Below are 16,207 nucleotides of genomic sequence, written 5' to 3'. Positions count from 1 at the left end.
ACTGCCTTTCCTCATCAATGGCTTTGGTGACTGTTTCAAAAGTCAACCAAGTTTAGAAGGCATGATCTGCCTTTGACAAAGCCAAACTGGGATGGATCCAAAGTCTGCAAATTCCCTATGTCTTTATTTATGAGGTCCATTATGATCCTCTCCATGGCTTTGCAGATAAGGCTTGTCAAGCTAATGGGCGGTAATTTCCAGGGTCGGTGGAGGCACCGCCTTTGTGAAGTGGGACCACAGTTGCAGTGCGCCACTCCTGGGTACGTATCCAGAGGTAAGACTATGATTAAACAGCTGTCCTAGCTGTGGGTTTAATTCCTCATTGAGTTCGTGGAGCACACAGCCGGGGACACCATCAGGTCCCAATCATGCTGTGTTTTTGCTTTGGAGAGAGCAGTTCTCACTTGGGCGTTGGAGATGTTTGGGGCTGCAATCGCTTGGTATAGATATCTCTCCTTTTGGGGGGGGAAGAAGTTTGCACTGAACCTGTCAGCCAGTATGTTGGCAATGTCTGTAGGATCAGTAATCTTCACATCATTTTGAACTAGTTCTGAGCATATCTGGGAGGTTCCTCCCAGGTTTCTAACATAGCTAAAGAAGGCCTTATGATTGTCTTTTGAGTCTTTAGCTATTTTTCTCTCAAAATTTGCTTTGGATGATTTTATGAGAGCTCTTAGTTTTTACTTATAGTGATCAAGGGTGTCTTACCTTTTAAGGATTTTGCTCTATCTTGTAGTAGCTTCCTCCTTTTGTTGTAGAGTTTGTTTATGGCTGGGGTCCACCAGACTGGACGCTTGCCTTTGGTACAAAGAGTCTTTGTTTTGCTTGGGATTGCCTTATCCATGCAGTCCTGCAGGTGCTGGTAGAAGGCATTTGTAAGTGATTCAGCGGCTTGAGTACTGTTTTCCGCGGCTCGGGGCCTTAAAGGAGACCACACTAGTCTTTAGAAGTGTGAAGTCGGCTTTCGAGAAGTTCTTTACTGTGGTCTTTTTATTTCAGGTGGGGGTGGGATGAGGACCTCCAGCGAGATTAGTTGTGATCTGATCTCACCAGTGAGGGGTATACTTCGGTGTTGAACATTGTGCTCCCATGTTTGTGATGATGAGATCAAGTATGTTTTCTCCTCTTGTGGGGATGGTGACTAGTTGTTCCATGGCATTTGAGTTTATGAATTCCAGGAACTTTTGGGCTAGGGTGTTTGGGCTTGAGTAGTGTTCCCAGTCTATATTAGGGTAATTGAAGTCACCTAGTATGATGGTGTTTGGTGATACATTTATCCCCTCTAGTGTTTTCAGGAAGGCCATGTGAGGTTCCTGAGTTTGTGAGGGTGGCCTGTAACATGCTACAATTTGCAGAGCAGTCTTGCCTATGGTTAATTGCACCTGGATGGTCTCCGATGCATCGTGCGTTGCCACCAGTCTTGAGGTGTGGGTGTCTTTGATGAATATGGATACCCCCTCCTTTCTTGGTATTGTCCGGATTTTGGGGCGGAACGCATGATAAGAGGTAAAACCTGATAGTGCTGGGGTGCTCTCAGGAGCCTTGAACCAGGTTTCTGTCACTGCACAGACATCGATGTTCTCCATACTGAGAAGGGCCTCGAGTGCGTGCATTTTGAGATTTAGACTTCTGGCATTGAGCAGCATTACCCTTTTTGTGTTCTAGGGTGGTAGGTTTAGAATTTGAGCCTTGCCTAAAAAGGCACTATGGGGTGGCAAGAGCCTTTGCCAATATCCGGAATCCCAGGGGTGACAGGTGCAAGCCGTCCTTTGTGAAGCAGCGTGGCTTGTCCAGCATGTCATCCCAGGCAGACAGACATTGGATCCCCTTTGAATGACACCAGAGTTTAAGCCAGTTGTTAAAGCTGATCATCTTATCTCTGTATTGTGGCATCATTCTTGGTGAAGGTAGGATACTGCTCAAGGTCAGGGTCATACCTGCCTGGGCTACATAATCAGAGAGCTCCTCAATGTCTCTTTTCATGTAGTCCAAGGAGGTACGTCTCAGGTCGTTTACACCAGCGTGGACAATGACTGAGTCTTATTTGTACCTGCTGTTGAGAGACCTGAGTGCTTGCGTTATGTGGCGGATTCTAGCACCCGACAGGCAGCTTACTGTGACCTTCTCCTTACTCAGTCTGGTGAGCGGGACGTCAGTGTGTCTGACTATGGAGTCACCAATGACTAGTGTGTCTGGCATTGTGTTTGGCCTTAAGGGCTGTGACAGTTTGACACTCTGACTGTGAGGTCTATGTGTTGCAGGTGTTGTGTTCTGAGGTGGTGGTTGTTTGGGTGTCTGCTTTGGTGGCCTCTGCTGTTTTGGTAGATTTTTGATCAGAGCCGAGTATGTCTTTGTGTGTTTATGTGTATGATTTGAGGTTGTGATGGTACTATGTGAGACTGGGTCTATAGTGTGTGTGGTAACCTTCTCCTCCTGACTGGTCTTGCCAGTCCTATGTTGAGAGAGCTCAGCCTCCAGTTTGGCCGTATAGTTGCATCTCTCGCATGTATTTGTGTTTTGTGGGAGGAGGAGAGGGTTGTCTGTGTACATGAGGCAATTGTAACATTGCCTCAATATTCCCAGGTTCACCAGCTGAGCAGGAGAGGACACTAGCAACTGATCCCTCGACATGCTAGAAGGACTAGAGAAAAAACTTTAAAAAAGATTCCGGGGGATGTGGGTGACCGAGAAATGGGGTTTTGCCTTTTTGGGGTGCTATCTATAAGAGTGCCGTATCAAGGTAATAAGTACTGTAGGAGCAAGTGCTAGGTTTAACAGATAGAGAATAGTCTACTTGGAGTCAAGTAGAGATGATCTTTCTAGGTATTAGAGAAAGTGCTAGTAACAGGGATGCTTAAAGGTAAGATTGAAAAGAATGCACTCTGCAGTGTGCACTAGAGAAGTTAGATATGAAAGTAGGTAACTTGAGTTTTACCTGTTTAAAAAGTTAAGGTTTAGTGGAGAGTTACTATTTTTAAAACAGCAAGATGGACTGAAAGGGGTGGTTACTTTTGTATTTTGGTACTATGAAATACTGTAGGATGGCCAATAAATTTAAATAATTGAAGGGGTGGGATTTCAAAAGTGATGGTTTTGTGATTACTCACATAAGCCAGTGAAAGTAGAGAGAAATGAGATATATGGTCAGATTAACATAAGAGGCGGGCAACTAGAAAGACAGTGGTCAGAACAGAGAGAGCTGTGGTCTCTTTTGAAGTTTTAATATGCTGTTTAAAACAGAATGCAAGCAAAACACAAGATAAAGAAAACAAACTACAGTATTCAAAATATAGAAAGGCAATACAGAAATACAAAAAATAACAGCAAACTAACCTTTCCTTCACAGCAAAGTGTAGCAGAGTCTGGATGAGCCTTTCTGGTAAAATTTTGTTTTACAAGAGTGTGTTTTGAATTCTTTTTAGGTATTATGCCAGCACTTTGTAGCTATATTGCTTTACTTTTGACTCCTGTACATTCATTGGTTGTGTAGGAGTGTGTGTCTGCTTACTCATTGTATTTAACTTGATGTTTTCACAGTTTTAGTGGTTCTGATGATGTCTGGTTGTTAACAGAAGAAAGCACTAAACCACTGGGTTGTTACTGCTATTAAAAACTTTTTATTTTTACTGGAGCACCTTTTTCCCTGACTGCCATGCCTTGTGGAGTGTTTTACTATTGATTAATTACTTGGGACGGAACTTGATACTCATCGCCCCATACTGGCCTCGTCAAATTTGGTTCCCTTTCTGTGGCCTCATCTCCAGAAGAAGCTTGGATTCTGGATCCAGTTCCAGACCTCCTGACTCATGCATCAGGGATGCTCCATCCCTCCCTTCAAACCCTCAAGTTGACAGCTTGGCTACTCTGATTCCAACCTTAGCCAGGCTCCCCTAACCTTTCTCCTTCAGTAAAACATATCTTAATTCATCTCATAAGGCTTCAACGAGAAAGATATATAGAAGCAAATGGAGAAGATTTTCTTTATGGGCTTCAAATAATCACATTGATCCTTTTTCTGCCCCAGTAGCTTCCATTCTAGAACTCTTGGCAACACTATTTAATGAAGGCACACCCACAGCTACTTTTCAAATTCAGTTAGCAGTGATATCCAATTTCCATTTAGGTGAATCAGGCCTCAATATTATGTCCCACAGACTATGCAAAGTCTTTCTTAAAGGTACTTTTTTTATTAAGACCACCTATTAAAGACCCTCCAGCACCATGGGACTTGAATTTTGTCTTGTCCTGTTTTACTTTTTCCCCATTTGAGCTAGCATCATCCTGCAATCTCAGAGTTTTGTCTTGGAAAACTGTTCTTTTGATAGCTATTACTGCTGCTAAAGGGTGTCAGAGCTGCAAGCCTTGTCAATAAATACCCCTACATGCTTTTCCACAGAGACAGAGTATCCTTACTAACAAACCCTTCCTTTTTACCCAAAGTATGTTCAGAGTCTAATTTGAACCAATTCATAGAATTACCAGTATTTTTCCATAACTATGAGAATAAGGTGGAATACGTGTTGCGCCAACTGGATGTACATAGACAATTACGCTTCTACTTACATAGGGCAAAGGACTTTAGAAAATCTGACCAACTATTTGTATCCTTTGCAGATTCAAAGAAAGGCGCTCCAGTTTTCTAAAGTGACACTTTCAAAATGGCTGTCAGAGTGTATAACCTTCATTTACAAATCTCAAAACAAAGGTCTTTCCCATAAAGTAAAAGGTCATTCTACAAGAGCCACTGCAACCTCTTCCACCTTTCGGCTAGTTTGTCTATAGATAGCATTTGTGCTGCAGCAACATGGGCAAGGCCACATACCTTTATCCCTCATTACAAAGTTGATTTGGCTTCCAGGAACAGGGCCTCCTTTGGTACCACAGTTCTGAAGAATATTCTCCCTTGAGCTACCCAAGAAAGATGGTGCTAGGGTCGCTGTCCCTACCTAGTAAGAATGAAGGTGAGATAGGACAACAACACGTAAAGAAGTTATGTATTCACCATAACTTTCCATGTGTGTTGTCCCTCTTGCCTTCATTCTTACATCCCACCCTCCTTCCCCCAGCCCTTTGCTCCTGGAAGACCAAGTTGACACAATTGGCTATCAGCGATCTTTGACCTTCTTGATTGCTCTATAAGGTATTAAGTGACTCTTATTTAGTATTCTATTATATCTGCAAACAAGATCTGGGGAGCTCTCCTTGTGCATGATGGGATAGGGTTTAGCCACAAGCTAGTGGAAGACCTTGATCTTGTGTTTAAGGTCAAGTCGGATCCAAGGATCGGATGTGAACCCAACCTAGTAAGAATGTAGGCGAGATAGACAACACCCATGGAATGTTATAGGGAGTACATAACTTCTTTTTTGTTTCTCCTGTGCCTAAATTTCAGAGAATCTGCCCTTCTAACCCAGCCTTTGTTCGTAGTCAGTCTCGCCTCCTGCTAAAGGCTAAAAGGGTGGTAAAAGGGCTGCTCCTACTAAGGCCACTTGAACTGCAGGGATTCAGAAGCCTTCTTTTTCTGACAAACCAAGTGCTGTCTGACTATCCGCCTGCTCCCAGCTACATTCCTCTTTCTCTTTACCTTTCTCTTGGCTTTGAATCACTCAGGATTCTTGGGTTCTGTCAGTCATTCACCAGAGGTACTTCATGGTGTGGATATCCTGGCCTCCTTTTTATGGGCATTCCTTAGCCTCCTCAGGAACAACTTCCTTTTTTCCCAGAGGTTCTTTGAGATCTCTTGTCTCAGGGTACTATTCAAGAGGTGCCTGCATCCCAAAGGGGAAAGGGGTTTTATTCAAGAATGTTTCTAGTGTCCAGAAAAGATGGGAATTGGAGAACAATTCTAGACACTGTGGGCGATAGGGTTTTGATTCCTCATAGACACCTTTTTTCTGAGGACGTGCTGCAGGTCCCGCAGGGGACCAGGAAAACAGCTACTAGGAAATCCTACTTATCTAAATGGAAGAGGTTTTCTATTTGGTGTATCTGTCATAACCTGGACCCACTTACTGTGGATCTTCCTTTGGTTCTCTCTTTTTTCTGTGAGTTGCTCAATGCTTGTTTGGTCTGTTCTTCTGTTAAGGCCCATTTATCAGCTGTTTTTGCTTGTCTGCCTTTAACTCCTCCTTCAGCTTCTAGATTTGAGGCTAAGCAATTTCTTAAAGATGTCCTTAATAATAGACGTCCCAGGAAGCTGGCTCCTCCTCCCTGGGATCTTAATTTTGTTCTGGAGAAAGCCTGCTGTTTCAGCTTCTTTGCAACATTGTTCTTGGAAGACAGTTCTTTTGTTAGCTCTTACTTCTGCCAGACAGGTGTCTGAGTTGCAAGACCTTATGGATTGTCAAACTTTTTTGATATTCATTGAAGACAGGATGTCCTTGCATACTAATCCTTCTTTTATGCCTAAGGTGGTTAATGAGTTGTCACTTAATCAGTCTATTAATTTGTCTACTATTTTCCCTGTCCGCAATCTGACAGTGAAAGGATGCTGCATACGTTGGACATGCATAGACAGCTCAGATTTTATTTAGCTATGACTAAAGCTATCAGAAAATCTGATCAGTTATTTGTTTCCTTTCATCCTAGGTCTTTAGGATTAACTGTTTCCAAGCAAACTATTTCTAATTGGATTTCAAACACTATTTCATTTTGTTACACTTTTTCATGGCAAGAGTCTTCCTTCTTTTGTAAAGGCTCATTTTACTAGAGCTGTGGTTTCTTCTGGTGCTTTCTTCAAGGACTTCGGCACTAATTCTATTCTTGAAGCAGCTACCAGGTCTTCTGTGCATACTTTTACCAAACACTACACGTTGGATGGTATCTCCAAAGCTAGAGCTGGTTTTGCTAATGCCACTCTTCATAGCTTCTTAGAAGGCTCTACTGTTGCTTCCTCCTCCCACGTTTCTTCTTAAACTTTGGCACTCTACCATATGTGATGAATACTGCAGCAGTGAAAGCAAGGACAGTACAGTTGTGTAAGATCTTACCATAAGAGTAGATGTCCTTGCTTTCACTGCTGCAGTATTCACTCCCTCCTTCCATCCTCCTAGTCTTTTTCCTTTCTGGATGTGCAGGTTCTCTTTGGTTTTCCTTGGACTTGTGTTCCTACTGGGGCAATCAGTTCTGAGGATGGTATGCCTGAACATTACCGTTTTGCCCTACGCTATACGAGAAGCCTTTGGGTGACATTCAGCATACCTTAAAGCAATGGTAAGCTTTGGTAGACTGTCCAAACATCGGGCTTCCACAGCAAGGATTTCCATATGTGATGAATACTGCAGCAGTGAAGGTAAGGACATCTACTGTTATAGTAAGAATTTTACACAACTGTACTTTCTTATTAAAGTGTCCTTCTGCTGACCCTGCTGTGGTGTCAGTATCCAGCCTTTTAAACTTTTGCTATCTTTCAAGCTTCTGCCTTCAGATAAGGATAGTTGGGTAATGGAGAGAGTTGGTCAAGAGTTTTATACTACTACTACTTTGACTTCTAGGGCTATCAATTACCAGACACACATGACCAGATATGCTCTGGCCTTGATTGCCCAGGCTTGTCAAGTTATTCCAGATATCCCTGATTATGAAACAAGATCTTCTGCTCTCTTTTGGGTTATACCTCTCAGGTGGCTTGTCACTGTATCATGTGTAGCTATGATGCTGCTGATGCATCTTCTAGAGCTGCTGCCTTTGGGTCTGGCATGGAGCATTATTCTTGGCTCCACCTGCACTTTTTACTATAAGAAATTAGGGCCAAGTTGCGATGCTCCTTTGGATAATAATAATCTCTTTGGGACTGCTGCTGTTGCTGTGTTTAAGTCTCTTCAGGAGAAAGGTAAAGCTTTGCAAGTTCTTAAACATATTTTTATGTCCCCCATTTCCAAGTTCCAGAGGAACTATCCTACTAGATCTGCTTTTGTTCGCAGGCAGCCTCGCCAGGCCACCAAAGGCAGAAGGGTGGTTGGCAAGCTTCTCCTCAGGCCCCTGTGGCTCAGAAGCTTCCTTTATCTGACAAACCTGCTTCTCTTTGACATATTGCCCCTCTACTCTCAGCCAGGTTCTCTTGTTCCTTTGGCTGTCCCTCTGTCTTCCAAACTGGCATATCATCACCTTGGATTATTGGGTTCTGTCAGTCCGTCAGAGTTAATTCATGATGTGGAAGTCTGTCCCTCTTTTTTCAGGGATTCCCCAACCTCCTGTGGAACAACTTCATTTCCCAGAGGTCCTTGGGTCCATGGTAGACCAATGAACTATTCGATCTGTCCCTCCAGGATGTTCCTGGTCCTTTGAAAGGAGGGTACTTGGAGACTTCTTCTGGGTCTCTACTTACTCAACACCTTTCTTAAGGTTCCTTCATTTTGGATGCTTACTCTTCAAACCCTTTTCTCTTGTACTACGCCAGGATTTTCTGGTGTCCTTGGATCCGAAGGATGCTTACCTTCATATTCCTGTTCACCCTTTTTCAGGAAGTTTTTACATTTCTTCCTGTCATTTTCAGTTCTCTGCTTTGCCATTTGGCCTCTCTACTGCCCCAAGAGTATTCACAAAATGCTTAGCTTCTGTGATTGCCTTTTTGTTGCTTCAGGTGCCTTTTCCAAATTGCCTGTTATAAGATCTAAAGTTCACCATATGTCTCCTCCAAAATCTGGGGTTCACTATCAATTTTCAAAAGTCTACCCTGACTCCCTCTCAGGATCATGTGTATCTGGGTTCCAGGATTTAGACAGTGCCAATGTTGGTTTCTCTTCCACCTCCAAAAATTCTGTCCCTGGTGGCTTTCTTTCAGTTTCTTCTTCCTCTGCTTACTTTTCCATCCAGAGAGTTTATTTAAGCCCTGGGATTCTGTGGCCTCTTCAATTCCAGAGCTTCCTGTTGCCAGACTGCACATGCAGAAGCTTTAATGGTACCTCAAGCCATTTTGGCTTCAGCATTGCCACCCTCTGGATTTCAGTGTGCCTCTCCTTCCTTGTGTAAAGCAGGAATTCAAGTGGTGGATTCCGCAGTTTTCCCTCAACCCAGGCCTGCCCTTATAGCCTCCTGTTCCCTCTCAAGAACTATTCACAGATGCTTTATATATAGTTCAGATATGGAGTGGTGGGAAGGCTTCTTGCAGTCACCTGAAAGTTCAGGGTTTTTGGCCTGCCCTTTAGAAGTCAGACTATATCAACATCAAAGAGATGAGAGCTCTGATTCTGGCCCTTCAAGCTTTTCACCCAATACTCTGTAGAGGCCCTGTGAAGGTTTACACAGACAGTACCACAGTGATGTAGTATGTCAACAAACAGGGGGTTACAAAGTCTTAACTTTTCAGCAGATTAACTCTTCAGGCTTGGGATCTGGCTCTCAGTTATCAGTTAACTCTTCAGGCAGTGTATACTCTCTCAGAGCAAAGTCTGGTGGCATATGCCTTGAGCAGGTCCAATACACAGACTTATGAATGGATGCTTCACAGAGACGTGTTTCTTAGCATAGCCCATCGGTGGGGTATTCCTCATGTAGAACTTTTTGCCTCCCCTCTGAACAGGCTGCTCCCTTTTTTCTGTTCCAGAGTGCCATGCCATCTGGTGTGGAAGATGGACACCCTTTCTTTTTCTTGGCTGGAGATGTTTCTCTATGCCTTCCCTCCCCTTCTTCCAAGTGTCCTGCAGAAGATTCAGCTGGACTCCCCAAAAATCTTGTTAGTAACTCCCTTTTGGCCAAGATACCTTTGGTCCCCCCTCTTAATGCATCTAGTCGGGGGAAATTATCACACAGGAAAAGGGGTCACTCATCCATCCTCACTTGTCCACTCTTCCTTCTGCTCGGAATGTTTCTGAGCTTCAGGCCCTTATGGCCATCCCTCTTTTTTGTTTTTTTCATAGGGACAGGGTGTCCATTCATACTAATCATTTGTTTATGCCCAGGGTGGTCAATGAGTGTTTTTGAATCAGACAGTTAAACTCCCTTCCTTTTTCCTTCTCATCAGTTTGCTAGTGAGAGAGTCCTACATATCTTGGATTTGCATAGACAGCTCAGCTATTACTTGGATAAAACTAAGGCCATTCACCAGCTTTTTGTTTGTTTTCATCTCAAGAGATTAGGTTTGGCTGCTTCTAAGCAAACCATCTCCTCCTGGGTATCTAAGGCCATTTTACTTTGTTATTCTTTTTATGGCAAATATCTGTCTACTTCCATTAGAGCTCATTCTACTAGGGCTTTTGCCTCTTCTGGTGCTTTCCTCAAGAGGTTGGACACCACTTCCATCCTTGAAGCTGCTACTTTGTCTTCAGTGTATACCTTTAGTAAGGATTATAAACTAAATATGGTTTCTGGGATGAGAGCAGGTTTTTCTTGAGCCATTCCACATGGGTTTGTTGAGGGCTCTTCCAATCCTTTTCTTGAGCTTTTGTACTCTCCCTACTGTGAAGAATACTGCAACAGTGATATAGAAGGATGTAGTACAATTGTATAAAAACTACCATAACAGTAGATCTACTTCTCTTCACTGTTGCAGTATTTGCTCCCTCCAACCTCCTTTTTTTCTTTTAAATTTAGTTTTGATCTCCCTTCTGGCCAAGGGTCTTCATTTTCCATCCACATTTTTGCCTTCTGGATGTGCATAGCCACTTTTGTCTTATGGAGACTGTTCTCTGCTGGGGCAATTTAGTTCTTGGTAACTGCATCTGTACATCACCTTTTTGCCCTATGTCCTGAACGGGGAACATGCATGTGATGTACAGTGCATACAAGGTGTAAAGGCTTTGGTATACTGGTCAGACATTGGGCTATCCTTGGCAGGAGATCCCTACTGGAAGAATACTGCAACAGTGAAGATAAGGACATCTACTGTTGTGTTAAGATTTTACACAACTCTACTTTATCTACCTTAAGCTGTCTTATTCTCTGTGGCTATGTTGGAAAAGAAATAAAGACACCGTGATATGGCAGTATTCTGACACTTTGAAGGTTTGTCAGTGGCCTACTACCATGCATAGAGTGCAGTGATGTCATATACTTTTTGTGCAATGTGTTTCATTGTATGCATCATCCATTGCAGATGCAAGGACCATATCCTTTAATTTTCCTGAGTTAGAACCCCATGATTTCTACTAGGGCTTTTGGCTAGACAGGAAAAAAAAATGTAGCACCTTCCCTTCAAAAGAGGAAGAGCTAGCAAGCACCCTTTGATGCCCACTTGTCCTTTCACTGAGCATGGTTGTGGACCTTTGTCTTTCAATTTTAGTGAATTTGGTGATGTTGTCTCTGGGTTTGAACAGCATAGTGGATGTGGGCTGGACTCCTACCCCAATTGTGATGACTTAAAAGCCCTACCACCTGAACAGTTATTTCATGTGTACACTCCCAGTTTGTAACAGAAAATAGGCAGTATATATCAGGAGTACTGACCATTATCAAACCAAGTAAAGTAAATGCATTTCTTTATCTTAATGTATGTACAAATTGTTTAACTGACAGAGTAAAGATACAGTTTATTTCTTCAGGTAGTACTAAGGTGTTTTTTAATTATTCATCATTTAAAACCATCTTAGAATTGAACGTCTTCCTCATTTGAGATTCACTGTGGCAGTTAAATGCTGTTAAATGTGTTGCTTCTTTATATAAGGCAAACCTTTTTAACACCCATGACTTACCACTAATTGTATTCAGTTTCCTTCTTTTGCTATTGTCTTCAAGGTGCAAGAAGCAAGACACAATAGAGATGATGATGCTGTGAAAAAGGCTGTAAATGAATATGATGAGGCTCTAGAGAAGTAAGTGCTGTATTCTGGATACTCAATCAACCTATCAAATACTGAATGTTTATATCTTTCACTACTTATGTAGCCAGTGATTTTTGGGCTGTGTTGAACTTTTCTCAAGTTTACATGTAGGCCAAGGGTCAACAAATCAGCTCCATTCAAGCAACTTTGGAAAACAAGTAGATTGCACCGGGTCAGTATTGGATAAACAAAAGTTTATCTTACAGAACGCTAACATGAGCGAAAATCCCGGCATCTTAAACTGGAATTGTGAGATCGCAGTACAGTGGAGATGGTAATATTTGCCTTTTCCTCACTGTAGTGTGATCTCTGAGTTGGAATATATATTTAGCGGGGGGTGTGGGGGTTGCAGCCCCCCACAATTGCAGTTTCGAGTTCCGGGATTTTCGATAATGTCAGCATTCGGTAAGATAAACTTTCGTTTATCTAATATAGACCTGATTGCACCTCTTCAGAAGCCATGATAATATGTTTATTAAAATATGCTAATGGTAACTCAGGATTCTTTTCTGAAAATGTAAAAAATGTTAGATTCAAGTTACATAAACCCTGTTTTGCCCAGTTATAATCTCATTTTGTTGCCATTGTTTTAAAACCTTTTTGCTGTTGAACTAGCTCTTGTGTTCACGCTTTTTTTTTTTTTGTCATGGCAGGCTACTTAGTGCTGCAACTGAGACTGTACTTCTTCTATCTGTATCATTACTACTTGTGTTAAGGAATCCATTACTGACCATCTCCCTGTTGATTTCAAATGTTTATAATTATTGTCCATATAGTAGTCCCTGTTATTGTGTCTGCTTGCTTTCCTTTGCCTGTCATTGTCACTTGTTAGTGTTATATTGTTATTTGTCAACTCTCTGAGCATTGTATTTGCTTTTTGGTGTTCTTCATATTGATCACTGTTGCAGTAGCCAAATCTATATGGGGTTATATCCTACATGGATATAACAGCTGGGCAACTTCCAAAGCTTCAGGTCACCTTTCACACACCAAACTATGTCAGCTCATGCTGATCTGATTAAAAAATCAAGTTTGGGCCCAAGCCCTTCACAGCTGTCCTTCTGCTGAAGAGTACGCTCCTCTGAGGCTTTCGATGATCAATAGTTGTCTTGTGCTGTTCCTTTCCTGGGCAGATAAGCTCCCTTTAGGGGAAAAAAAATAGTTTGTTTGATAACACTTTTAATTCAGGAAAGTTATTTTAAAGCTAGAAGTCTGAGTTTCAACACTGTCACAAGACTGTATTGTACTTTTAAATGGGAGTGCTTTTTCCGTCATTTAAAACGTTATTTAAAGTATTTAAAACACTTTTTTTCTGTAAAAGCTCACATTTACGTTACTGTTTGGGTTGGCAGAGTATTTTAAAGTGCTTTTTTACTGCGTTTATATGTGAAAAAGTGATTTTAAAAATTTAACTGACTTTTGCTGCTTGCTTTCCCTGGGAAAGAAAAGCCACTTTTGGCATGACCATGAAACAAGCTGTGGGTCCTACAGTCGGTATGTATGTCTTCCAGCTACAAAATGAAAAAGTTAAGCAAACAGCCTTTGCCACTACAGCAGGCTACAAATGTGCCACAGCTTCAGGTGGGTGACTGTGCTGTACCCATTAGTTGTATCTCAGCACGTATAACCATTATGAATCGGGGGTTAGCCATGCCCTGTGCAGTTTTTGGGATCTCCTCAGTGGGTAAGGGAGAGTCACTGTTTATCATTCCTGGGAGAGAGAAGGATTCCATATTTTGCCAGAATGTTGTACCCATCCCTGGAGAAGGAGCTGCTTCTGTTAATAACACAGTTGGCCATATTTTTCTGTCAAAATGAAACAGAAGACTAAACATGTATGTACTCCTCCCCAAATTTACTTGAACAGGAGTAATTTATTGAATCTGGCTCAGGGTTTAATTCGGGTTATTGAGCCTTCTAATAAAATAGTTTCTGGTAAAAGAAAGAAGAATTCCTTTTTTCTGAAGAGATTCAAGATTCTGAATCTGGGCAGGAAGATAAAGGGACAGATGCATGGTTTTCTCCTCATATTTCTGATTCAGACTCGGAGGAAAGCTAAGTGTTTCTCCTCATGGAGGTTTCTCTTTCTCTGAGACTGTTTTCTAGTATGCCCCTATGTTTTCAGTTCCTCAGAAGATACTATGAGCTGTTACAGATGGAATTTCCAGAACCTTCACATCCACTACTTCTGCCAGCTTTGGAGAATGTGTTCACTACTGCCTGCAATTTTCCAAATTGTCATGGCTTCTTTAAATTTCTTTCTGTTTTTAGCTATTTTTCTTAATTCCCTTATCCTACATTTCTTAGTGTAACTTAGTTACCATTGTTTGTATTTTTTTACATTCTTTCTCTTTTACCTTTACAGTAATGCTTATATTACCATTGTTGGCAATTTCTCTGACTTTCTATTAAAAAAATCTGCCCTTTTTTCTGTAGTACATACTGTTTGAAATGGCTAAAAAACCTTCAGGTTTCAATAACTGCAAAGAGTGTGGGCATAAGGTTCCTCTGTCTGATGCCCACGACTCCTGTGTAAATGTGTTCGACATTGTTGAGGCCCTGTGCACTTGAAGTTGTTCTGTGACATTAGCAAAGCCTTTAACCCCAAGGCATTGATTGATCATAAAAACAAATTGATATTGAAAGGATATCTTCCAACATCTTTTTCTGAGTCACTGGCTGCAGCTCAACCCTCCAAGGTAGATAGAGTCCAGAAAGCACCAACTGGAACCTCCTGGATTCTCCTTCCTTCCTTCTGATCTGACCATGGAGCCAGCCTGGAAAATCTTGAAACAGTTGGATCCAAAGACCAAATCCTCGGAACTGACTCTTTTGGATACAAGGTCTGCCACATCAGATCCTATTCATTTGGAGCCAAAAAAGCTCCCCCAAACCTGGTATGCATGTTCTCTGTACCCCCTCGGCTACTATCCCCCTTTTTAGAGAGATGCCATCACTCTCTAGGTCCCCTTCTTTGGCCCCTTCTTCCAGAAGTCTTAGAAGCAGATGTGGATAGAGTGATGAAGTTTCTGTCTGCACAAATTCATATGGGAGTTCTTCCGGCTCCTACCCCTTTGGGTCTAGAGACCTTTACCAGTATTACTCCACCCATCTTGGCTCCTTTTCCAATCCATCACTTGGCTATGGAACCCTTGGCTCTGAGTTTTCTGGGACCATCTGTATCTGATCTGAAGATTGTCCTATCTTTGGCTCCGATACCTTGTTTGAGTGGACTGGCTCTGACATGCTTGATGACTTTTGGAGCCAAAGTATCGTTGTCGAATCTGAAGTGTTAAGAGTTGACTATGAAGCTATTGGAGCCATCTCTGCCCCTTGGAGTGTTGGCATTGGACAGCTCGACTTGACTTCTGCCCCAGGTGGACTGCCTTCGGATTTGAGAGAGCTCCGTCTGCATCCTTCTCCCTGGGCATTCTGCTTTTGATGTAGTAGAGGAAGTGTTCTCTTCTAGAGGACAGATGATCCCTCCTGATCTTCCTGCTGGATCTCATATGTCTTTGTGCCTTGAGCCTCAGCACTCTACTCCACAGGGATAGCCATTTCAAAGTCTCCAGGCTACCTAGCAATGTATACTTACATCTTCTGATACTTCTCTGGAGCATCCCACTGAAGAAATCCCTAGGAAGAAAAAGTGCAACAGGAGGCACTTAGACTCCCCTCAGGAGTTGGTCACAAAAGATGCTAATTTCAGTGATGGGGAAGGGTTCCCAGGATCACCACCTGAAAATATCTCCTTTGGAGTCATTTTTGGAGATCCTTAAGCAAAGGGGAGGTTGATCTACTGATAACCATTCCCAGGAAGAATTGGTATTCCTGAAGGCATTTTATTCTGGCCCATCTACTTCCTGGGTGAGTCCACCTGCCGATAAGATCATTGATTTGATCTCTTGGAGGGCATGGATGGAACCTGAATCTGTTGAGCTGATCCCTAAGAGACCAGATAGGATCCTGGCACTACCAAAGGGAAGAGAGTTCTGGAGCAAAGGAGTACCAGTAGATGCCATGGTCTTACTGGCCGCCGCAAAGAAAGAACCTTCAGAGCAGAGTTCATCTGTTCACCCCGCTAACTGGAAGTCTGGGGCATTGGACAGATTTGGGTAATGTGTTTATGCTTCAGTAATTTCGCACTTAGTATGCTGAATTATTTGGCACACTTCACCAGACTTCAGAGGGATTTGATTAAATAACTCTCCAAATCCCTCTCAGGAACAATGACTTCCAAGGCACAGGCTTCCATTACCTCACAGGTAGCTACCCTCCAGTCCATCTCAAATTCATCCATGAGGCTCATTTCACATGCAGCTAAAGGTATCTCAAGGGCAGCAGGTTCAGACATTTTCATTAGGAGACATGTCTGGATGTGCTTGTATGATTTTGCAGAGCCCTTCAAGTTTTCCTTCATCAGTGCTCTTTTTTATGGAAGTTCGTTGTTT

At 42.4% G+C, this 16,207-nt stretch overlaps 1 protein-coding gene across 2 annotated transcripts in view; it reads left to right on the top strand.

Annotated features, from left to right (window-relative positions):
* Positions 1–16,207, top strand: part of LOC122816772 (tetratricopeptide repeat protein 30A) — a 2,782,581-nt gene that overhangs the window by 1,658,260 nt on the left and 1,108,114 nt on the right. For both annotated transcript variants that reach the window (XM_044089788.1, XM_044089789.1), the window contains exon 13: positions 11,671–11,747. In XM_044089788.1, coding sequence (XP_043945723.1) covers positions 11,671–11,747 — 77 coding nt within the window. The remainder of the gene's footprint in view (positions 1–11,670; positions 11,748–16,207) is intronic.

The sequence above is a fragment of the Protopterus annectens genome, chromosome 12.part0 (assembly GCF_019279795.1).
Source record: "Protopterus annectens isolate FY-2018-M chromosome 12.part0, PAN1.0, whole genome shotgun sequence".
Classification (NCBI taxonomy): Eukaryota; Metazoa; Chordata; order Ceratodontiformes; family Protopteridae; genus Protopterus; species Protopterus annectens.
The sequence above is the reverse complement of the archived record's forward strand: the minus strand, read 5'-3'. Positions and strand labels throughout refer to the sequence as shown.